Source organism: Pteropus vampyrus, unplaced genomic scaffold (assembly GCF_000151845.1).
Source record: "Pteropus vampyrus isolate Shadow unplaced genomic scaffold, Pvam_2.0 Scaffold5, whole genome shotgun sequence".
Lineage (NCBI taxonomy): Eukaryota > Metazoa > Chordata > Mammalia > Chiroptera > Pteropodidae > Pteropus > Pteropus vampyrus.
Genome location: NW_011888786.1, coordinates 8685731 through 8709164, shown reverse-complemented (window position 1 = coordinate 8709164; position 23434 = coordinate 8685731). Strand labels below are relative to the sequence as shown.

Here is a 23434-nt window from a genome sequence, read left to right as displayed (position 1 = left end):
GATCATCTGCAACAGAATCATTTGGGTTCTTTTCTAAAAATGCAGATTCCTGGCCCTCAACCTACTGAAATGCACTGTCAAGAATGGGGCCTAGGGTTCAGTGTCTTAACAGGTTCCCAAAAGTCGAGAACGGCCCTGGGACAAGTGGCCCACAGAGGTCATCCTGCAGATGGGGGATGGAGAGGGCTGCCTTTTGCAGAGAAAAGCCTCTTTAATGCTTATGCCAAGACCTGTCCTGGACATCTGCAACTTTGAAGAAAGAGCTCTGCCTTTCTGCCTAGTAAAGGGTCAGTGTGCCACCTGGGCCTGCTGGGATGCTCACAGATTTGAGGCTTTCTCTATGAACACACTTGGAGATCTCTGGACCTTGGCAGAGGGGAAATTGAAGAGAGGCTGAGATCTGAGAGGAAGAAGCTGGCTGAGCACCAGGGAGTTAGGCCAAGGAGAAAGCCAGACAGGAAGGAACTCTAGGTGACCACATGTGGCCAACAGAATGAGTTAAGATTTAAGTTTTCCTTCTTGTGTAATCCACTCTATGACATTTTCAAGTTTTTAGATAAGCCTGTGACTTTAAAGGGCTCGATCCTGGTGCTTTGGGGGCATGAAGGAAAGAGTCAAGTGGCAGTAAATGAGTCAAGTGGCACTAAATGCCCATAGCGCCTCATCATTAAGGAACAAGAGACAGAAGGTACAATTTGGAGTGAAAGGTGAAGTCAGAACCAGAAGGTGCAGGTACTTCTGGAGACCCTCAGAGGTTAACAGGGTGAAGCAAAACAGAATTCTCGTTAACTTACCCAGAGGGTGAATTTTTGAGGAAATATCTGGAGATTCTAGTGACATTCGCGTATTCACACACTCACACAGAGAAACCCCTCAGCTCTTTCCCTCCCTCTCCAGGTGGATCCTAGGAAAGTGGTACTGAAAAACAAAGTTGGCCAGCAAAGACTCATTCCTGCCTTGGGCTAGGACCTTGCACTGTTTGGCAAAGGTCAGGCCAGGAGAAGACGGAGGGCCCCAGAAGCTCAACCTGTAGGGTGTCTGGGCTTGAGGACTTTAACCCATTGGAAAAACTTTATCACACAACCTGCTTGCCTCCTGGTATCTTTTATAGCCATCTCGTTGCTGCAGGTTTTAGCTTAGCTCATGAAGAAGTTTGAACTCCACTGTCCTAAGAGACAGTCTCATTCAGCTCTGGATGAGCAGAGACAAATCCAGGAAGTAGGGTTGCCTAAAAAGTCATTGGGAGAGGAGGGTGTGCACTCCGGTTCCCGGCCGACCCCGTTCCCAGCTTCCCCTCTCTGTACTCTCCCCACATTTTTTTGACTCCGACTCTGGAACTTTTCTTTTTTTCGTTGTTGCTGTTTATTTTTTCTGATCATAAAATTTATGCTTATGCTAAATTGAAAGTTTCGAGAGATTTTTAAAAAGCTATACCGATGTAAGAAACGTCCGCATCTGTAGAGAATTTTCATAAGAGTTTATTTGAGCCACACTGATGACACATGCAAAGGAGCAAGAGCTCAAATGCTCCAGAGAATAACAGTTTTGCAGCTTCTTTTATGCATTTGAAATTTAGGAGGGGACAGAAGGAGGATTGGGGGAAGCAAGGCAGGGAGTGGATTACTGGATAGTTAATAAGCATATGTGCTCTCTTGAGGGTTGATACGCCTTAGAGGGGTATTACTTCTGGTGTTTAAAGATGTCTTAACCTAGGTGCACAAGAATGGACAGGACTGATCGTTTTATAAACTATATAAATGTCTAACCAATGTACTATGTACTTGAAACTAATAATAATAATTTTAAAAATGGACAGGGCTGGCTTAAAACATTTCACTAAAGACATCATAGGCCTGGGGTATGACTAACCACCATGACCTGTCCAGTAGGAATTTATGATCAGATCATCTTGTGAGGTTACTTTCCATAGAACTCCTTATTTCAACCACAGTTGCTTGTTGTCTATGCATTTTTTTGATTTAGTAAAGATTATATTGTATATATATTATACATAATTTTGACTTTTTTCCCCCCACATTTCTACTATGTTTATTCCTGAGTAGCTAGTAGCATTCTTGCTACTGTGAATTCTATTTCTTTGCATTTTATTTAGTAATGGCTAAAGGTGCCAGAACGATGGTAAAAAAACTGATGGTAACCTGAATCTTGGTTTTATTCCTGACTTTTACTGGAATGCTTTTGGTGTTTTGCTTTTAAGGATGATGTTGATTCTTATCAATATCAGTTAGTTATTGGACGTTGAGATAGATGTTCTTTATCATGAAAAGGAAGACTGTTGTTGAAAAGGCAAAGGGATTAAGAAGTACAAATTGGAGGTTACAAAGCAGTCATGGGCATGTGAAGTGCAGCACAGGGAATATAGTCAATAATAATGTAATAACTATGTACGATGTTACATGGGTACTAGATTTATCAGGAAGATCACTTTGTTAGCTATGTAAATGTCTAAGCACTGTGCCGTACACCTGAAACTAATGTAACATTGAATGTCAACTATAATTGAAAAATTAAAAATACTAATGAAAAAAGAAAGTCTGTTTTTTAAAATCGAAGTGTACTCTTTAAAAATAAAGCGGAAACAGGTATTGGATTTTATCAATTTTTTTTTTCAAAAAAAACCTATCAAGAAGACAGATACTGATTTAAATTTTGAGTAGGTTTTGTTTATATCAAACCATCCTTACATTTCTGACGTAACAGTGTTTTATATGTTGCTAGGCTTATTTGCTGGAATTTTGTTCAAAGTTTTTGTTTCTGTTTATATAGGTGAACATTATCTGTACTTCTTAAATTTGTGTCTGAATAGCTTTATAAACTGAATTGTGACACAATCCATAGTTTCCTCTGTCCCTTGTCTTGGAATAATTTCTTTATCAATGGGAATTATCTATTCCTCCAAGGTATTTTTAAAATAACTGTTCTCTTATAATCTCAGTCCAGCATTTCACAGAGTCAATCAAATTTTCTTCCATTTTTATTGCTTTGCTTATTGCTTTGATTAGGTTATCTATTTCTTGATTCCAGTTTGATAATTTACATTTTACTCAAGAATTATACCCTTCGTAAAGATTTTTCAAATATATTATAGCACTGGGTTGAACCCAGAATTTTAAAGTTTCTGAATCTGTAATTTTATCCACTACTCAGTGTGTATAGAGATTTAAAACTCAGGGCCTAAGGTCCAGGGGACCTGGGTTCAAATCCCCGATTTACTACAACCTGCCCTTGGACAGTAGGGGTTTGAACTGCACAAATTTTTTTAAATAAATACAGTCGGACCTTCGTATCGGCTGCTTTGATGTCTGTGGATTCAACCTACCGTGGATCAAAAACGGTATTTTTGTATTCCCAATTATGGACTGAAAATATTGTTTCTGAGACCCGTAGTTAGTTGAATCTGCTGATTCGAAGAGCTGACTATAGTTAAGTTTCTGAGAAGTCAAAAGTTATACTCAGATTTTCGACTGCTTGGGGGTCAGTGCTGTGTTGTTCGAGGTCAACTATACTTCTGTGATGAGCGTAGATAAGTCCCTTCAACTTCTCTGAGCTTGGCTCCTGAAATGTAGAAAATAAAAAATAGGGCAATGGGGAGGGATAGAGCAAATGACAGTGTTAACTCTTTTAAGTCTCTAGAACTATTGAATTTTTACCCTTGACAAAAATCATGTAAAAACCTTTTTAAAACAATGGGACTAGAAAGTGAATCTTTCATGAGAGGACAGCACAAGCTTGTTTCCCAAAATGCTAAGAGTTCTTTGTGTTTTGTCCTTGGGCTGTTTTGTAACCCGGTCCTCAGACTGACCCACAGATCCATTTGGAAACGAGTCACATGACTTGTCCAGTTCATCCTAATAATGACTCCAAGGCCGGTTCTGGCCTCTGAGGCTTAGGTTGTACTTGACTTTGGTGTTTTACTTTGGAAATACTCAGAGAAAGAAAAATGCAAACAAGCATGGGGAGTGTATCTTAAATAACTGCCATGCATGTTAGTCTCCTATAATTTAAGACATGGCTATACGTTAAGCACTTAGTAAACCAATCTTGGGCTAAATGTTTGCATGCATAACCTTGTTTTAATAATCAGAAGAAGCCATGTGTTACTGTCCCATATTCCAGAGGAGGAAAGGAACATTGAGAAAGATGGCATGGGGTGGCAAGCAGGGCCAGTTTCTTGGGTGTGCAGTCAGTCACACAGGACCCCACACTCAGAAGGGTCTTATCTTTGACTAAAATGCTCTACTGTCAGGGCCCTGAAATTCTTACTAGTTTTATCTTTTAACTTGTATTCTGCAAGTGAAGTTCATAAGACAATGGAGCATGCACGTGAGCAGAAGAGAATGGGCAATATGCGCCCACAGTTCCTTGTTACTCTATCCACACACAACTTATAATGCCCCAGGAATACAGAATCCCTGTAGACTCATGTGCATAGAAGTGCAGCAAGACTCAAAGCCAAGTACAAGGTGATTGTCATGTCTGCAACTGAGTAAGCGGGGGCACTGACAGCCCCCCGAAAGGCCACGCTTTCCTTTCAAACTAGAACTTTGAAACAAAAGAAACTAAGGAACTTTATTATATCCTGCCTCATTTTTACTTCTTTACTGATCAGTAAGAGAGAGTATTGGTACAATGCGCACACACCAAAAAATGAAATAAAAACAATTTAGTTTTGTGCACTGTTCCTGCTGTTCTAGCAGGAAATACATATATAAGTTACAAAATATGACCGGTATAATTTCAGCCATTCCACATTTAAAACTGACATTACACAATGTGAACAGTAAAATCCATGCTAATAATTTAAATTTCACTTAAGATAGTATTACAATGTTCCCCAACTCACAATGGTATGACTTAACAATTTTTTGACTTTATGATAGTGCAAAAATGATACGCCTTCAGTAGAAACCATACTTTGAAGGCTGAGTTTTAATATTTTTTATGGGCCAGCAAAATGCTGGGTCCTGGGCAATGTCAGCAAACCACAGCTCCCAGTCAGCCACCCAATTTCAAGGGTAAACAACCGACACCCTACAGTGCACTATGTTGCCAGTGTTATTTGGAAACTGCCTTTGGCATGCTTAAAGTAGGCTAGGCTATGATGTTCAGTAGGTTATTAAATGCATTTTTGACCTAATATTTTCAATTTGACTTAATATTTTCAATTTATAATTGACTTTATAGGGACATAACCTCGTAAGTCGAAGAGCATCTGCAAATAGCAAAATTTTAAGATGAGAGAGAGATCATGGAAGAAAGGAAAGCTTTATATTGTTAATACCTCTAATGGCCTTTCCCCCTGCTTTTGGAACAAGGGGCCTCACAAATTATGTCACTGGCCCTGGTCATGAATAATGACATTAAGTAAGGGAAATGGCCTAACATTATTAGCTAATAGACCCAGGAGGTCCTTATTTCCATATAATAGAAAGCGACACACTCCTTTTGGGTTTGATTATCTTTATTTTCCCCTTCCCACAACCAGTAAAAAAATACAATCAACACAGGTACAAGGATCCAATTTTTAAAAATCAGAGTGCAAAGAGGGCCACAGCCCCGCCCAGGTTTAGCTTACAATATTTAGAGTGAGGCATGGGCGTGGCTAACAGGCACTTTGAAAAGGTAGATTATCAAAAAAATACAAAAGTGGTCTTTCCATCTGATAGAACCCAGCCTCATTTCCAAATGAGAGCCCTACAAAACACATTGCACTACTATTTACTATATAAGTTATGAAAAATGCTGTACAGGTGCGTGGCTATAAATATGGCATATAAATGGCTGTTATGGAATCGGTATCTACACGGAGGGAAGGTCAGGGGCGGGCTCGGTTTGGTGCCCTGACCTGTTAAGGGTAAGTTAGGATGGGAAAGGGCAGGGTCAGGGAGTAAGGTGCCACCAACCCCTCCTTCCCCAGACTAGGTCGAAGCTCACTCTCTCCAGGGAGGATTGAGTTGTTGGGGGTGAGGAGCAGTGGAGGGAGGGGGCGTAAATACAAAAGAGGGCTCTAGAAGGCATCTGGAACAAGAAGGACCATACCCCTTGGATGTGCAGACACACAAGAACCCTACTGCTACCTGATGATCACAGTTCTGTGGGAGACCAGCCAGCCTCCAGTTTCCACCCTCAGAGAAAAGTCTGGAGCTTTGCAGGCACGGAGAGAAGGCAAGAAATTAAAGTTCATCTATATGGGAATATGGCAGAATGTTTGGAAGAGTTTCAAAACTCCAAAGCACATCTGGCTTAGATGGATGGATAAGTGGTTGGATGGAAGCTTACCAAAATCTGACCCAGTCATCCTGCACACAGAGCAAGGAGACAGAAGTGTAAAACTGTCCTGTGCTCAAGTGTTTCCTGGGACTCAAGAGAACCTGAGTCCAAGAGTAGCACTAGGCTTTAGCTACAGTCAATTTGGCTTCCAAAATAGCCAAATTAAGAACCCCAGGCCGTTTTAGCGCATAAACCATCCCCTCCCCATCCTCCTCCCCCCCCCCCCCCCCCCCCCCCCCCCCCCCCCCCCCCCCCCAATGCTCTCCCCTGCCTCGCTCTCATCCTCCACCTGCCCAGCTCGGGAACAGGCCACTGTCCTCTCAGGAAGATAGAGCGACAGGTGAGCTAACGTGCATCCTGATCTCTCTGTAGCTTTAATGTGGCTCCCATCCCAGACACTCAAGGACACAGCAGGTGAACTGGACTAGCCACACATGCCCAGATGAGGAAAGCCTGACAGGGGGCTTGAGGAGCACTGGGAAGAGAAAGGCCCGTGCCTGTGGTCTCCTTTGGGTCTCCAGACGATTACGTTATTTCCCCGGAACCGGGCTGTTCTGGGGCAAGGACACGGGAGCAGCTGCCTTTGGTTGAAGCCAGTCTTCAGTAAAGGAGAGATGTCCGAGTTTTGTCAGTTAGAAAAGCATGTGTGTACGCCTTTAAGAAACTCCCATAAATTACTCCTTTGGGACTTCAGAGGATGGTTACATATGAAAATAAGTCCTATTGACCAACCCAGTGTGTGCAGGGGTGGGCGGGTGTGCTCATCTCTCTAGTTGAGTTTCATTGTCTAATTCTCTTTTCAGTATCATTCTGCACCCTCGTGGGAGTGGAAGACCCAGGGAGAATCGGTGGGTATAAAACTACAGTGCAGGTTGACGCACTGTGCAAAGGGGAATCAGAGTCAGAACTGACGACGGTGACATTTCTCAGTAAGATGGAGAAAGACGCGCAGAACCAGGAGGGCGCAGGAGCATGTGAGATGCGGGCCCCTTGGCCGGTCACCGGGCGGCCCCTACAAGGCCGTGCTGCTAGAGGTGGTGCTTGTGTCCAGGGCATCCACTGGGGACTTGGGGGCCCCATCCTGGGCCTCTCTGACTATGGCGATGTCATTATTAAAGGCCTCGGGGGCCTTGATGTGGGTGTCCTGCACCTCCTCCAGTTCCCGGCAGCACTTGCTACAGCGGCAGCACGGGCAGCACAGCAGGCAGCAGACGCGGCAGCAGAGACGGCAGCAGACGCGGCAGCAGCAGCAGCAGCGTCTCTCGCAGTAGCTGGACCACAGGGAGACCATGCGGTCCCAGGGCTTCAGCGAGCGCATGCACAAGGGCAGGAAGTTCCAAGTCTGGAGCTTCTTGGGCAGGATGCCCGGGCAGCGGGACTGCAGGAGCTTGAGGACCAACACCAGAAGGAGCACTAAAACGATGGGCACCCCCACACCCACCAGCACTGGCCACCCAGCCAACGAGAGGCCAAACACTGTCAGTGGGAGTAGGAGGAAGAGGTGGACCAGGTAGAAGATGGCAAACCAGCGGTACTTAGCTGAGATGTTACCCAGCCCCTTGGCCAGGCGGATGGGCAGGCGAGTGAACGGGATTGGGTACCACAGTAAGATGCCTGTGATGTTGAAGAAAAAGTGGCACAGGGCAATCTGAAACAAGATGTTGGACAGGTGAATATAAGTGTAAAATACACACTGGATTTCAAAGACTTAGTTCAAAAGAGAATGTAAAATACTCACTGATTTTTTTTATATCAATTACGTGTTGAAATGATAATGAGTTAAATACATTATTAAAATCGATTTTCCTTGTTCCATTTTACTTTTTAAAAATTGTGGATACTAAAAAGCTTCAAATTACGTGGGTGACAACTCATTTATATTCTATGCCCACATGTATTTCTATTGGACGGCATGGCTTTATAATTAGATCTTTATAATAACCCGAATGAGATAGGGATTATGGTTCCTATTTTTCAGATGAAAGAATTGATGCTCAAATGTTAGGTGACCTGTCTAAGGTCTCTTAGTGTGTACACGGTGAGACAAGGATTCAAATGGCAAAGGTCTTCTTGCCAAAGGTCACATAGTTGATCCAGGAAGGAAAGGTGGCCCTGATTCTTCTTACTGCCAAGCCAAGGCCACAGGTGACCTCCCAATGTCCAGGAAGAGTTCCCCAAGAAAGGGGCAGAGATGCAAGCGTGGTGGTCTCTGCTTTCTGAATTCTCTTTCCACTTCTATTAATTGGCCACCCCACCTTTGTTTCAATAACGGCCAGTGCTGGGAGTCTCACTACCTCTCTGAGGAGGAGATGGCTTTGCTGTTAAGCCTCCCTGTTGCTTCTCTACATCACAGTTTTGGAGGTAACAGAGAAAAGCCTGGCTCTTGTTAGAAGCTATCTGCTTGCAAGACCATGGATGGGGGGTTGCATTTCCCCACCCCCACAGAGCCCCTGCCCCATGCAATATTTCCTGACCTGGAGTGAGCTCTTCAGAGTGTTGCCAGGACTGGCCAAAGCGGCCATAATGGCGGTGGTGGTGGTGCCAATGTTGGCACCCAGCGTGAGTGGATACGCCCTCTCAATGCTTATCACACCGATGCCTACAGGGAAATACAAAGCTATTAACATCAGCCCCAGGGGGATGACGGGAGATGGTAATGGTGGCCAGAGGGAGGAGCCAGGGAGAAACTCACCGATCAGTGGGGTCATCGTAGACGTGAACACTGAGCTGCTTTGCACGATGAAAGTCATGACTGCCCCCACGAGGATGGCCAGGTAGCCAGTCAGCCAGGCAAAAGGAAAAGGGAAATCTGGGAGACAGAAAAGATTTGTCACAATCCTTCTAGGAAGGCTCAGGTTGTAGGCCTAGCTGGCACCTCCATAAAAGTTGGGGTGGGGCATGAGCTAGTTTAATGCCCCATACCATAGTCTAAAATAGCAAATTAAAAAAATCCTTTCCCTCAGCATATTCAGATGGCGAAACCAAGGATGTGGGTATGTTATGAAGACAAAAACACATTCACTGGAGGTCAGAGGTTATAAATGCTGAACCCACATGTTATGGACTGAATGTTTGTGTCCCCTCCACCAAATTCAGGTTGAAACCCTTCCCCCGCAGTGTGATTGTATTAAGTGTGGCCTTTAGGAGGTAATTAGGTCATGAGGGTGGAGTCCTCATGAGTGGATTAGTGCCCTTATAGAAGGGAGAGCCCGCTTCCTCTCCATTGTTTCCCCCATGTGAGGACACAGCGGACGTGGCCATCTGTAGATCAGGAGGTGTGTCCTCACCAGAACCTGACCCTGCTGGCACCCTGATCTTAGACCTCCACAGCCTCTAGGACTGTGAGAAATAAATTTTCATTGTTTAAGCCCCTCTGTCTATGGTAATTTGTTATAGCAGCTGAATTGACTAAGACACCACCCAAATCACCATATTCCTCCTGCAAAGCTCTGAGCACTTGGTCCTCTGTGCTTCCTCCTGTCCTAGTCTCCCAGCACTGCATACCCTCCAAGTGTTTCTACCTAAGAAAAGGAGCATCAAGGAAATGCAGCAGCTTTGAAAGCCTACCGACAAAGACATCGGCACCTTCGGCACAGGATCAGCCCTGCATGCCCAGCAGGTACCCAAAGTCACTCAGCTCACCCTCACGACAACCTTATGACAACCCTGGGAGGTATTCTTAGCCCCGTTTCACTTAGGTTTCACAGGGTGGTCGTGTCCTTGGCTTGGCACGCTCTCATTGGCCAGACTACACTTGTAGTCTGCTTCGAAATGTTGATGTTTGCACAGAACCACGTTTTCTTCCCAAGAGTTGAAGGGAAGTGGGTACCAGAGTGGGCATATGTTAGACTTTTCCTAAGGAAGCCTGGGCACATAGGAGACCTCCCAGGAAAGAAGGCCTCTTTCATAGCTCTCTGGCTTCTTCTCAGGACCTTGCAAATGTGCAACGGAAGCTCATGCTTGCTCCCTGTGCCCCACCCAAGACCAAAGAAGGTTTCAGGGGCAAATAGTGTCTAAACTTCCATAGCTTTCCGTATATAAGAGGAAAACTCCAGCAGAAGCCATTGTTAGGTAAGGATCTAAAGGAGCCCCCTGAGGTGGTGACAGTGATGCCAACCCCTAGAAAGCCCAGACCGGGGGACGATGCACCTACCGGTGTTGATGGTCTTCTTGATGATAGTAGCTACTTGTCCCTCGAGCACAGAGCCCAGGATCTTGACAATCAGGATCAGACAGCCACAGAGCACAAACAGGGAAGTTACCAGCAGGATGATGCCGACGAAAAGATCCGGGAGGGTAGAATTCACAAAGATGTGCTGGCCTGAGGAGACCGTGGAAAGTCTTCGTTAGGGGGTTACGGAGTCCCCCGGGGCCACAGATTGTTGTTTCTTCCCCAGTTTATTCCTTCCGTCTCATAGTGACAGGATCTTGGTGGTCGGCCATCAGCACCGCAGACAGTGTGTCCCAGTGGCTGGTGCTGTGTTTACTCACATTTGGCAATGTTCTCCTGGTAGGTCACGTTCTTGATGGTCCAGGTGTGGAAACCATCTGTCCAGCAGGAGGAAGGGGAAGTGCAGTTCTCAGTCGAGGGGACGGTCACATTCACCTGAGTCTGGGTGGCAAACATGAGAAATGGTGTGCATCATCCCTAACACTCATTTTGGATGGGGGTTAGAGGGAGACACACATCGATGTGTGTATTTGTAAGTGGACACACCGTTTCCAGGGGTCCATCCATAAATGGGAACAGAGGTGGCCAGAGACAAGCTAAAGGACGTGAAAATAGTGACAAGCCAGGAATAGTGTATGTGTGGTGCGGAATGGGGCACAAGGCAGTCTATTCTACTTATTGTAGTCTGTCTGTCCGTCCAGAATTCAAGGACTTGTTTCCCAAAGGATTCTCACCAGCCAGTTTTAATTTTTCAGACATCCCCAATGTTTCTTCTCCTTAACCTTTTATCCGCCCACTTTGAAGGAAGGGATTTGCTTAAAGTACAGATGCAAGGGTTCACTTGCCCAGCTATGTTCTTAGAAACTTACCACGTTGGTTAGAGTTTTGCACCAAATCTTGATTAGACTCTTGTTTTGGGCTGTTGGATCATTCATTGCAATTTGGTTGATAACTTCTTTATCTAGCTGAGGAAGGCAATACACAGAAGGGAGTCAGCACAATCTCAGAACAGATGTAAGAAGAACACACAGGGGCTGCTATAAAGAGGGGCTCAGAGGATGGGAACAGACTGAGCCCCTGCAGAAGTGAGGGGCACTCACTCTATCTGCACGCCCAGGGGGAAGACCAGCAAGTACTTGATAAATTGTAGTAACAGTGGACTGGTATCTAGAATGCATATAGATAATCACTGGATGACTGAATGACAGAAAACCAGAAGGTACAATGAAGAAGCAAGGTCCAAGCTGGCCCTTTCTCCCCCCAACAACATCCACAAAGCCTTCTTTCATTTTAATAATATGGACAGACCCTAGTGAGCAGAGGGGTGAGGTGGAAGGGAAGGGCAGTAACCTTCCCGTTTGGCTAGAAGTAGAATAATACCTTATCAGCGAGACCACTGGCGCTGAGGTCAGTAGTTGGGACAAAGTGTCCCCGAGTGTCCAATAGACATTCCTTGAGTCTTGAGAAGCACTCACCACCCTCCACTCCCATTGCAATAAAGATGACACACATGTTGAAGTCAAGGAAACAAAAAAGGCCAATTACTGGACCAAGTGTCCCTGGTTCTGTTCTTCTTTGCCTTTTGTAGGGGCAGCCAAACGGCAGTGTTTATAGACCCCTGTCCTTCCTCAGCTGCGTGGGAGGAGGGGGAGAGGGAGGGGGAGGAAGTGAGCCCCATTCTCTCACAAGGAAGCCAGGTTACCTGGATAATTTGCTTTGTGACAGGATCCGTGATGACTTTCAGAAATGCCGGGGCATCTTCTCCGCTCTTGAAATGGAAGGACTCCAGTATCAGGTTGGTCAGGATTTCCAGGTAACCAGTGGCAGCTTCCACAGGCAGGAGCACCAGCACGGAGAGCCAGTTGAAGAAGTCATGGACGGTGGCCCCCGCGAAAGCCCTACAGAAGGAAACCCCACCATGCCATCAGCCCCATGAGTCAATGAGTGAGTGGGCACCAGTCTAGACAGGCCATTACTTGCGTTGTCTGCCAGGTGTCAGCTATCTGTGTACACAGAGGTGCACAATCTGATTTTCATTCTCACAGCAATCCCAAAAGTGGGTGTTATTACTATTTCCATTTGACGGAGGAGGAAACGGGGCTGGCATAGGGAACGCGACGGCTACTGCACGGGCACTGCCCTGGACCTTTGTCTTCTACTGCTAGGCAGGGCCTTTCACATCGGATCAGACAGCAGTTTTCTCCACTGGGATAAAGGGAGCTAGACATGTTACAGCAGCAACACCACCTGTGAACCATCAACACCACTTGTGAACCATGCTCAGCATCAACACCACTTGTGAACCATGCATATTGATAACGACCTTTCTGGGAGGTTGGGGACCAGCACGAGGGTAAACGCCAAAGCCCTCCATATCCAAGTGAATTCTTAAAATTTTTTTTTTAAGATCTTGAGACTCTGATGTAGCATTTGAACAGTCTCTACAGGAAATAAGGCTAATATACAGCAAAATTTTCATTTATCTTGTCCTCAGTGAAAAAATTTTCCTTTAAGAAGGTGGCTTAAGACATTTTCATAAGCTGCTGATATAAAGTGATAAATATTTCTTAGTAGTTTGGCAAAATGCTTTCAGAGTCTTACAGGTTTTTTATATAGTAATTGTTCTAGGGATCTATCTAAGGACATAATCCAAACCACCAAGAAAGAAAATCCCCAAAGATGTTACTGAAAGCGATCTATTTTAAATATTCCAAACAAGGCATGGGCAAGGTCAGTAATATTCCTAGGTGCTGGTATCTTCATAGATTGCATGTTTCTATTTCATAAGTTCTCCAGAGGCAAAAATTTATGTAACAGTAAAAAGAACACAAAATCTGAATAAGGAAGCCTTGAGTCCCAGCCATGTTTCAGTGAAATCACTTCACCTCATACCTCGTTTCTATGTTGATAAAATGAGGCATAGAAAGGCCTAGTCTGCTTGTGAAGATCAGATTAGCGAACGCCATGGATAATGTGTATTGTTTTGACCCTCAGCACATTTCTTCAGGGACACAAGAAAGAGTGGGGACGTTGGCTGGCCCCACAGCCTGTTGAAGGCCATGTGCCTGAACCACATGGTATGCGCATCGTGTAGACAAGCTGACATTGCTCTTCTATTTTAATAAGGAAAAAAGTCTGTCACCTGTTAGAAGAGGGGCTAGGAAATGTGCTTAACTTCCACATAACATTTTGGAAAAAGGATTCCCTTTGTCTGGATCCAGCCTGCCCCATTTTCACATCTTACGCATCCGCAGTAGCTACATTTTGCCTTTTTCTGGCAAGTGAAGAACAAAGAAAAAGTGGCATGGGTTCAGCTGGCCGAAAATGGAAGCTTCAGGGTCTAATTATTTCTGACTAAACAGGACAGTAAATCCTAACCCAGCTGGCCTTGTTTTAACTCTACCACGCTGTAGGTAGGCTCCCAGCTTGCGCCTGCATTGAGGGAGCCCTGACTGTGCCGGGCGCCTTGCTAAGCATTCACCTGTATGATTGTGTTTACTGCGTTAGGCAATACAGTGGTGTTCTCCCCCGCTATGCAGATCAGGGGGCTGCGTAGGATGTGATCCCTTCCCCCAGCTGCACTCCACCGTGGCCAACTCTAAGCGCTCCAGGGTGACAAGCATGTTCTCATTGGATAAAGATTGTTAGGACAACCTGGCCCAAACCGATGAGCCTGACGGTGGCAAACGCTGGTTCTGAGCTTCCTACCTTCTGAACACATTCCGGTCTCCCGCCTGCATGAGTGCCACAAGAGTGTTGGTGATCGAGGTCCCAATGTTAGCTCCCATGATAATGGGGATGGCAGCTTTCACGGTCAGCACTGGAGTGTAGAAAACAGTACGTTAGCAAGTTAGCAAGTTTTGGAAGGCAGCTTGGTTGTGCTCCTGATGTGCCCCAAGGCAGACTGAACTCATCGGTAACCCCCTACAACGGCAGCTCTTAACTTCTTTGGGTTCTGCAGTAAATCTGAGGAAAGCTATGGCAGTTCACCATAGAAAGGCACAGGGACCAAAAAAATTTTAGCGCAAAATTTCAGGGAATCCTTAGACCCTATGAAGCCCTTCTATGAGCCCTAGTTTCGAAGTGCCTTTCTGAATTCTTAGATGCAAGGCCACCTTAAAGGAGACCAGAAGATAGTGTTTAAGGACTTGTGCTATTTATTATGGCAAATTCCTGGCAGTATAATTTCTTTTTCTAACAAAATTCGTTTATTGACACAACGTGTTGACACATGAAAGTATTTTAAAGTAATACCTTTTCCTAATTTGGCCCAGAAAAGGCTCTAGTTAACTGTGGCTAAAATGCTGGCTTGGGCTGAAAATTCACCTGTTCAAACTGGTGAATTTACGGAGTCTGTCTTAACTAAGCCAGAGCAAATATCAGGCAGGTTCGAGTTTGGAATGCCAGCTCCCCAAGCTCAGTTGTACCAAAGCTAACGTGTGATGTGATTAGATGCCTTTATTCTTGCCACCGAGAGCAGTGACAGAAATGTCCTGTATCTGTGCTGCCCAATAGGGCAGCCACTAGCCACCTGTGACCACGGACCTCTTGAAATATAGCTAGCTCAACTGAGCAACTGGATTTTATATTTTAAACTAAAATCAAGATTAAATAAAATTAAATAGCCACATATGCTAGTGGCAGCTGGACTGGACAGTACAGTTCTACATAATTCAGAGTCTTCAACCATCGGGGCTTATTTTCAGATTCAGCTATAAAAATGGAAAGAGGAGGCCGTCTGTGACCCGGAGTGGAACATGTCATAGTTGGACAACAAAGGAGAATAATGGTGACAGTCCTGGCCATGTTCACAGTAATTCCCAGGCTCCCCAGCTGCAAAGGGAAGGAACGTCTGGGCTTGTGGGTGCCTGGACTCACGTGAGGAGGCCACCATGCTGACGACAATGGATGTGGAGGTGCTAGAGCTCTGCACCAGGACGGTCACCAGCACCCCAATCATCAGCCCTGCCACGGGGTTGGACATAATAGAGTTGTTGCTGAAGAACTGCCCGGCCACTTTTCCTGGATAAAAGAAACATGGTCACGTCACAGGTTAGGTGGGCACACAGAGTGTTCACGTCTCCAGCCAGGGCCAATGCTGGCTGTGGGTTGGAGAGCCCGGCCTCCAGCCTTGCTGGCACCTATGGCATCTTGCTTCCTTGTGCATCTTCTCAGCACTGCCCTGATGCTTGGAGACATGCCCTGCCCCACTCCCCAGAGCCTCGTTCATTTTGTCCCTTCACTGTGCACCCCGCTTCAACCACTCCATCCGCAAGCCCTCCTCCAGCCTTTTCTGATCATGAACCTGGCCTCAACTGTGTGCTTAGCCCAGTGGGTGCCAGTGAATCTCCTGATGTCCTAGTTCCTATCTGGGATGTATTCCCGATTCCTAGGATTTATCTTCCAGGAGTGGATCTTCTCAGTTCACCCTCCACCTCCGCCCTGAATTCTCAGCCCCAGCCTCAGCCTGTCATTGAATGCTGGGGTTGTCATTTTTGAGAGTATACCTCTGGGACCACCTATCCATTCCCTGCTCCATTTTATAGAGATGACTGAGGTCCAGAGAGTGACCTGTCTGACATACTCAGAGAGCAAAGCCTCTTGCTGATTCTGCCTTGGACCAGAGGAACCAGAAGTGGCATCCAGAGAGTCAGTACGCCCCTCATGCTCTCCCACAAGTGCTCCCCTCCCAAATTCTCCCAGGTCACAAAGATGAGCTCACAAGAGAGGCACCAACGGGTGTAAAAATCCAGTCCTCTGTATCACACAGACCTGAGTTTGAATCTCACTATGCCAATTACAGGCTGTGAACCTCAGGCCCAATGTGAGCCCAGCTCCTCTCTATAAATGGGAAGGGCTTTAAAAGGACAATGTCACTAAAAATGCCTGTACCCAGGAGGCACTCGAAGTGTTAGTGATCAGTGTTGTCGCGCATTTTGGGTACAAAGGAGACCAAGCACATGGTGATTTCACTTCTGGGTCCTCCTCGCTCTGCGCAGCTATACTCAGTCCCGGGAGATGTTTAGACATTTCCTGCTCTGGATGCAGATTCCCCCAGGCTGGGGACCCTGGTTCTCCAGCAAAGGCCCAGCTTTGATTTCTACAGTTCCTCTGGCCTAAGGGAATATTCTTATCCAATACTCCCCTTTGATGGAGAGGTCCAAAGAAAAGTGGGATCTCTTAGATAAATGTCCAGGCTTTGTGGACAAAAGAGAGGCTCAAAGCTTGGAACTGGCTCCAGCCCTGGCCTTAGCCACCTCAGCCAGACACAGCCCTTTTACAGGCCCTCAGTTCTTTCCTCTGTAAAAGGGGGCACATGACTTCCCATGATCTGAGTGGCTTCCAGTCCTAAAATGCAGCTGAAGAGGGCTTGCTGAGTTGTGAGGGTGAAAAGGTCTGGACCAAATGAGAACCGCCCCTGCCTCCTGACCTTTGACCCTTTCATTCATACCTCCAACCAGCTGGAAGGCGCTGCTGAGAATGTCCAAGGAGCATACGAACAAGTAGAGGAATCCCAGAAGCAGAATGAACTTCCCAATCCCTTGGAAAACACACAGAAGCTTCCCTTTGGTGTCTCTCTCTGTGGAAGAGGGAAAGGAAGGGAGGCTTTTAGTGTCTGAAACACTGAGAAGTTCGGCAATGAGCTCAGAACTCCCCCACGCCCTCCTTCCCAGCCAGAGAGCTGTAAGCAAGGCCCAGAGGTGGTAGGCAGCCGTGGCTGCTGTTTCAAAGCAATTACCACAATAGTCCATTTAGTTGAAACCTGTGGCTTTGCATTTGGGAGGAGGGGCTCAGTGTGGTCTGGAGACAGGCAAACTAGGCTCCATGCTTAGCCGAGCCAGTGTCACTGAGTGAGGCAGTGAAGGGCACTTACCACCTGCTCAAGTGTGGGGTCAGAGATAATGGCTCTCCTAAGCACCTTGAGAACAGCACAGACTTATTTTCTAGAAAGTGCTGCAAGGTAGCAATCACAGCCTCCATTTAGAAAACCACTCGCTTTTAAAGTGGTTCTCACCTCCTCCCTCCCAGCTGTGTGATCTGCAGCCAGAACCTGGCCCTGGACAAATGCGGCATTTGCTTACACCCCGGTTATTCTGGCCATACAGTCTCTGTCCTCCGGAAGCCTTTTCTGATGCTCCTGTTTAGGTGAGGGGACCCCCCCCCCCACCCCATACCCACCCAGCTCTCAGAGCAGGGGACTTGTCTGTTTTCTGCTGTAGCCACAACCTTCACAGTACCCAGGACTGGCACACATTGGATTATAAGGACAAGCAGGAGTCGGGCTTGGTCGTAACTTCAGTGCTGGCACATTTGTTGAATGAAAAAAAAAAATCGAACCTTTCCCCAGTCACTCCATACTTTGATTCTAAGCCTCCAAGAGTACTGGGTGACAACCCTAGCCAGGGTCTTCATTCATTCAAAGGGCATCGGAACAATGAAAAGTTCTGCAGTCGTACGGTAAAGATGGTGAACTCAGTCCCTTCTGCCTGCTCCAGTTGGCCTCATTTTTACCTGACCACTTGATCCCCTTCTTCTTAAGCTCGGGTAGATCCCAGGGGTCTTCCACCTCTGTGGGCTCCGCCTTGGGCTCCTCTATCAGTGCCACGGTGGAGCGGGATGGCAGAAGTCCAATCTTGGTTACAGAGGTCTCGGTGTCATCTGCACAAACAAACAGCAAAGGCCAGGAGGAATGAGGAACCAAGCCTCTTGGGGTCCCCGCGCAAGGCTAGTCGGGGGCTAAATGAGCGGCACTTACTTTTGTCGGTCTCCTTTTCTTTCGTAGCCGTGGTTGACTGTTGACTAGTGGCCCCTTCGATGTATTTATCGGGGTTATGCTGGGCATTTTCCAGCTCAGGCCAAGGAGCCATGGTCTGTGGATGGGAAAACAGAGCTTAAAAAAGCAAACGCTGAAGGAGGTGCACTCAGTTGCCATGACAGGGAGAACCAGTAGTTGCAAAGATTTGGAGAGGTGGAGGGGAGAGTGGGAGACTGGTGTGCACCTTCTGAGCATAGACGCTGAGCACCATATTACACGCCTGTGCAGGCCTCCGTCGACCACTCCCGGCTGTCACTAAATCAAACCACCTGTCAGTGTTCTTCCAGCCTAGTCTCTCATCTACATATCAGTTGCACCACCTATGATTTCTCTAACTTCTATCTCCCCCTCTGTCAGAAAGCGAATGCAGACTCATCCATCTTTATCAACTCATGGTATGCCAAGTCCTCACAATCCTCGAAGGGGCTCCCAGTAGTCTTAATATATATGCGGGTGTACATTCCATCTGCTCTCCCTACCACGGCCCCTTTGGTGAGTAGCATGACACACTGGACCTGGTTCAAATCGCAGAGGCGCCATTATCAATGGGTATGTGTTCAGGCAAGTCCCTTTATGCCACGTATACAATGGAGATAATTCTTCATAGTTCGTAGGGTTATGAGATTAATGGTGATGCTTATGAAAGTGCCTCTCACCCAGCAGGTGTCCAACAAAGAGTTGCAATTATTACTATGCCATGCTGCCTGGATTAATGGCCCTTTGTCAGAACCTAGTTCTTTACAGGCTTCGATAGAGACTTCCTCAGAAGTCGTTTTCTCTGCAAAGTCTCTCAGTGACGTGGAGAGGAAGTGTAGCTCTTGACACCAATTGAAAGTCCACGCCTTGCAGTCCTTGTCCTTTGACACACATTAAATGACACGGTCCAAAGGACAGGCGCAAATGATGAGCAAACGGTTCGCAGAAGAGAAAGTTACCATAAAATAGGTACCAAATAAAGTTCGGCCTCATTAGGAGCCAAAGATATGCAGATAAGTTTCAATTATTAAATTAGCAAATACATTTTAGGCAGAACATGCCATGCTGGAGAAGATGCAGTGAAATGAGCAGGACAGGAAGCTGTGGGAAACAGCTGGCGCACATGCTCCATACATCTCCGACCCAGTTATTTCATTTCTAGGAACTGGAAACCTAGGAATATTTTTCACAGAAAATCAAAAATACCTGCCTTGCTCCGCTCACCTCTTTGGAAAGCATTTCCCAGAACCCGGGTCTGAGTCCTTCGCATTTCTTTAAACGGATCTCATTTTGCTTACCAGAATATAAGCACTACTACAAAAGAATGGGGTTTGTGCTGTTTATGACCCACTGGGTTATCAGGCAGCCTTGACGAGTTTATTTCTGTACAGTACTTAGAACAGTTCAATGAATTGGTCAGTGCCACCCCTTAGCGGCTCTGAGGGGTTAGGGCTATTCCCATTTCATCGATGAGGAAACCGAAGTACCAGGGGTGAAGCCACTTGGCCCAAGGCTATTAGCACAATGAGAATTTCTGACTCCAGAATCTGTGCTTGCCTCTCCATTACTACATGACCTGGGACACTCAAAGGAGTGAGTCATGCATTATTAGCATCAAAAGTGAGATATATCTGATAAAGGCCCAGTACTAGGCAAAGGGAGAAGACGCTTCAATGTTCGGTGGAGGAAGCAAGTCAGTCTCCCCCTTACTGTATATAGAATCCGGGGAAGTGAGGGCTCCAGGATTTTGGTCTCTAGGCACCTCCCACCCCCGATATTTGTACAAAAGCGTCCAACTTGCATTTGAATCTATAGGCCTCCTATCTGCACCCCAAACCTTCCTCTCTACTGCTGCAGAACTTTCCCGTTGGTGTGATTCCTGCTGTCATCCTCCCAGAATCTCGAAGTCCTCTCCTACAGCACCACATTCAGCCAGCAACAGGACCTGCCGATTGTATCTGGGAGCATCTTGGTTTTGGTCTCTGGTTCCTGGTGTCACCTCCCCAGGCTGGGCCTCAGCACCTCCTGCCTGGACCAATGAGGCAGGCTGTTTACCTGTTTTGGGCCCCAGCATCTCTCCACTGGTTAATTCTGATACGCAGCAGTGACCTCGTGGATGCCTCGCCTCTGCTCTTGCCCAGGAAGCACTCCCAGATGCCAGTACTTCCTCTCCCTTTGTTTTCACAACTAACGGTATCTCCAGACATTGCCAAATGTCCCTTGGAGGTTGAGAACTAATGATCTAGAAGTTAAGAGACTGGAATTTAGATCCCAACTGTCTTGGGTTCAAGTCTCAGTTTTGCCATTTATCGTGTGACTTTGGGCTAGTTGCTTTGCCTCTCTGTCTCCCCAGATGTTGAATGAGGATAACAATACCTATGAAGGGTTATTGCGATGGTTAAGTGTGTTATGTTTTAAGTTCTCAGAACAGTGCCTGACACATCATAAACTTTATGTGATTATCAGCTTCATACTAAAACAAGCATAGATATTATAGTATAGAATGCAAGGTTTATATAAATTAAACAGGACAGAAAGTTATTTGAGTTTGCAACAGGCTAGTCTAGGCTACTCACAGACCTCCAGGGGTTCATATACCTGGATCTCTGCTCTTAAAGAAATAATTTGAAATTGTTTCACCTTTCTCTTATAATCTTAATTTACCCTAGAATTATTCTATCTCTTATGCACATTTATACTGCCTTCTCTACTAGAATTTAAGCTGTAGAGGGCAGGAACCATCTGTCATGCTTTTTTGGTACATAGTAGGCACTTTACATGTGTGAATGGAGACGTCAACACAGAGGGTTTGCTGAAGGAATGCACTCGATCTGTGTTGATCAAGACTAGGAAACAAAATCAAGCCTGAATCTTACCGGTGGGTGGCTGACCCTTCTCACTATATCCAAGTTGGTTTGGCCAAGGTCTGATGGAGAGAGCAAATCAAGAAACTGCAACTTGGATGTCACCTCCTGGCAGGGCCTGCCCTGTCACCTGTCCCATTCAGGTGACTCCAGCCTGGGCATCTGCTCAGGGGACTTTATTCCAGTGGTGTAATGGGAGAAAGGATGGACCTTTGGACCTGAGTGTACTGACACCTGTTTGGTCTGGGATGTCTTGTCCTTGTGGAGAGCGCATTTGAGAAAGCAGTAAGGTGTAAGAAGGATGATTATTTGCCTATTATTTAAATTACGTTTTAGTGACTGAATTTCTCTGAATCATTTTCTGTCAAGGATTGAACACAAAGTGTCTAGTGAATACAGAAATACTTTTTCCTGGTCCAGCTTCCAAGTGGTTTATAATAGTACAAGCAACAGAATGGGCAGGTTCCCAATGGAGAGGGAGCGGGAAGGGATGTGAGGGTCTTGCATACATACTTACTGTGAGAGGCCTGAGCTGCTTCATTCACTGCGAGATCCTCATTTACTCCCCAAAAAGCCAAGGCAAATTTCTACTGAATGTCTCTACTCTTTCTTGGAAATCCTGTTTTCCCTAATCTGAGTTCAATCATTTGTTTTAAGGCCATTTCCTCTTTACAAACACTTCCCTGATGAAGTAATCATTTCCCCTCACACAGCACTTCATTTTTCGGTGCATTCATCTAACTCCAACATTTCTCGGGTGTTCACTGTACCTTGAGGTAAGGAAAGGAGGCACGATCCACACACCTAAGCACTGCCTAAGGTGTAGGCAGTGGGGAGAGCCACCTGACCCAGCCCAGAGCCCTCTGGACCTGCTGGCCACTCCCCTCCTGGCTCCCTCCACCCCCAAGAGCTGCTCCTCTCCGGACCTGGGAAGTGAGCAAACGGAGCGCCCCTGGCAGCCAACCACAGGCCCCATTCATTCAGCCCTCCAGGTCAACGGCCATCAAAATCTCGGCTTTCTGAGCAGGCTGACCCTACAGATCTGGAGTAAAGGCAGGACCTGGGGCAAACTCCCCACAACCAGCCCTGAGCCTTGGCCCCCGGAGTTGCCACCTTTGCCAATATCACAGTGCCTGGCACACAGCTTAGGAGAGAACCACGCCGTGGGTGAGGGCCAGCTCTGTGGAGTCCTACTGCTCCCTGTGTGTGACCCTGAGCCTCTCCAAGCAAGCCTGAGTTTCATCATCTCAACAATGGGCCACATTTCCCTCATTGTCGTAAGACTAATAGATTCGTGAGTGTAGCTGAGGCCCTGAGCACAGCACCTGGCAGAGTCAACACTCAGAACTCTGCGAAATGAATTGCCTCATGAACAATGAATGGCCTGAACTCTGATTTGCCCTGGACCATAAGCCCTTCATCTCAGTGCTCAGCACGGTGGACTCTCAGTAAATATCTGTGTCATAAGTGAACCCAAAGCATGTGAGATGAGAAAGAAGCTACCTTTTGTTTCGTGTCAGGAGTGTCCTATGTAATCCGTGACCTCATTAAGTGTTATAATAAGGCACAGAGAAATAAGTCCCACCACTACCTATGGATGAGAAGTCAGGATTTGAATATAGGGACTGCTGGTTCCAAAGTTGGGGGTCTTTCCATAGACTTCATGGCCAGGGGCTAAGACACAGGGAGGAGAAAGCTTTGGGACCTCAAAACAGCAGGGCACCCAGGAGCCTCAGATCCCGGGCTCAGGGAGGGCACTGAGGGCTTCTGGGAGAGCTTGCCTCTCTGCAGGGGTCACTCCTGCCTCAGACGGTTGAGTGCACTCCTGCATTCGGATGGCCAGAAATGCCAGCCAAGAATGCTCTAATGACAGGCTGCTGCTGAGTTCCCACAAAGCCTCTGGCATACCAGAGACCTGGATTCAGCATACGCCAAGCCTTTAAGAGTCCCGACTGAGCAAGAGAGGAGACACTGAATGGGCCAGACAAAGGACGGAGCCAGCATCTGAGGCCACTACTCCCAGGGGTGTGGCAGACATTGGCATGTCTGGAACCTGCTTCCCTAGGGAGGAGCTCTAAGGACCTTAAAGCAGGGCCCCTCCTAAGGCTTTCTCCCAATCCCACACCCGTGATCCAACTGTTCCTTCTACCCGCCTTCCCCCAAGGCCACGCTCCTACACACAGCTGCTGCCTGCCAGAGAAGCAGAGAAGACATCCATTGGAGAAGTTTAGTTCTAATACCCAGGAAGGTGTTCTTAAAGCCTAGGCAGGAAGTCAGGTTATGCTCACACATCTGCTCCCTTGCTCCCCACCACTG

General features: G+C 46.7%; 1 protein-coding gene across 3 annotated transcripts in view; it reads right to left on the bottom strand.

Annotated features, from left to right (window-relative positions):
- Nucleotides 1-6546: 6546 nt before the first annotated feature.
- The window catches only part of SLC34A2 (solute carrier family 34 member 2), a 44887-nt gene continuing 27999 nt past the window's right edge, over nt 6547-23434 (bottom strand). For all 3 annotated transcript variants that reach the window (XM_023534196.1, XM_023534190.1, XM_011365378.2), the window contains 12 exons: nt 18219-18333; nt 17975-18121; nt 16914-17042; nt 15341-15484; nt 14171-14282; nt 12165-12360; nt 11332-11427; nt 10783-10903; nt 10445-10612; nt 8984-9100; nt 8766-8890; nt 6547-7939 (listed from right to left, as the gene is read on the bottom strand). In XM_023534196.1, coding sequence (XP_023389964.1) covers nt 7304-7939; nt 8766-8890; nt 8984-9100; nt 10445-10612; nt 10783-10903; nt 11332-11427; nt 12165-12360; nt 14171-14282; nt 15341-15484; nt 16914-17042; nt 17975-18121; nt 18219-18333 — 2106 coding nt within the window. In that variant the 3' untranslated portion in view covers nt 6547-7303. The remainder of the gene's footprint in view (nt 7940-8765; nt 8891-8983; nt 9101-10444; nt 10613-10782; nt 10904-11331; nt 11428-12164; nt 12361-14170; nt 14283-15340; nt 15485-16913; nt 17043-17974; nt 18122-18218; nt 18334-23434) is intronic.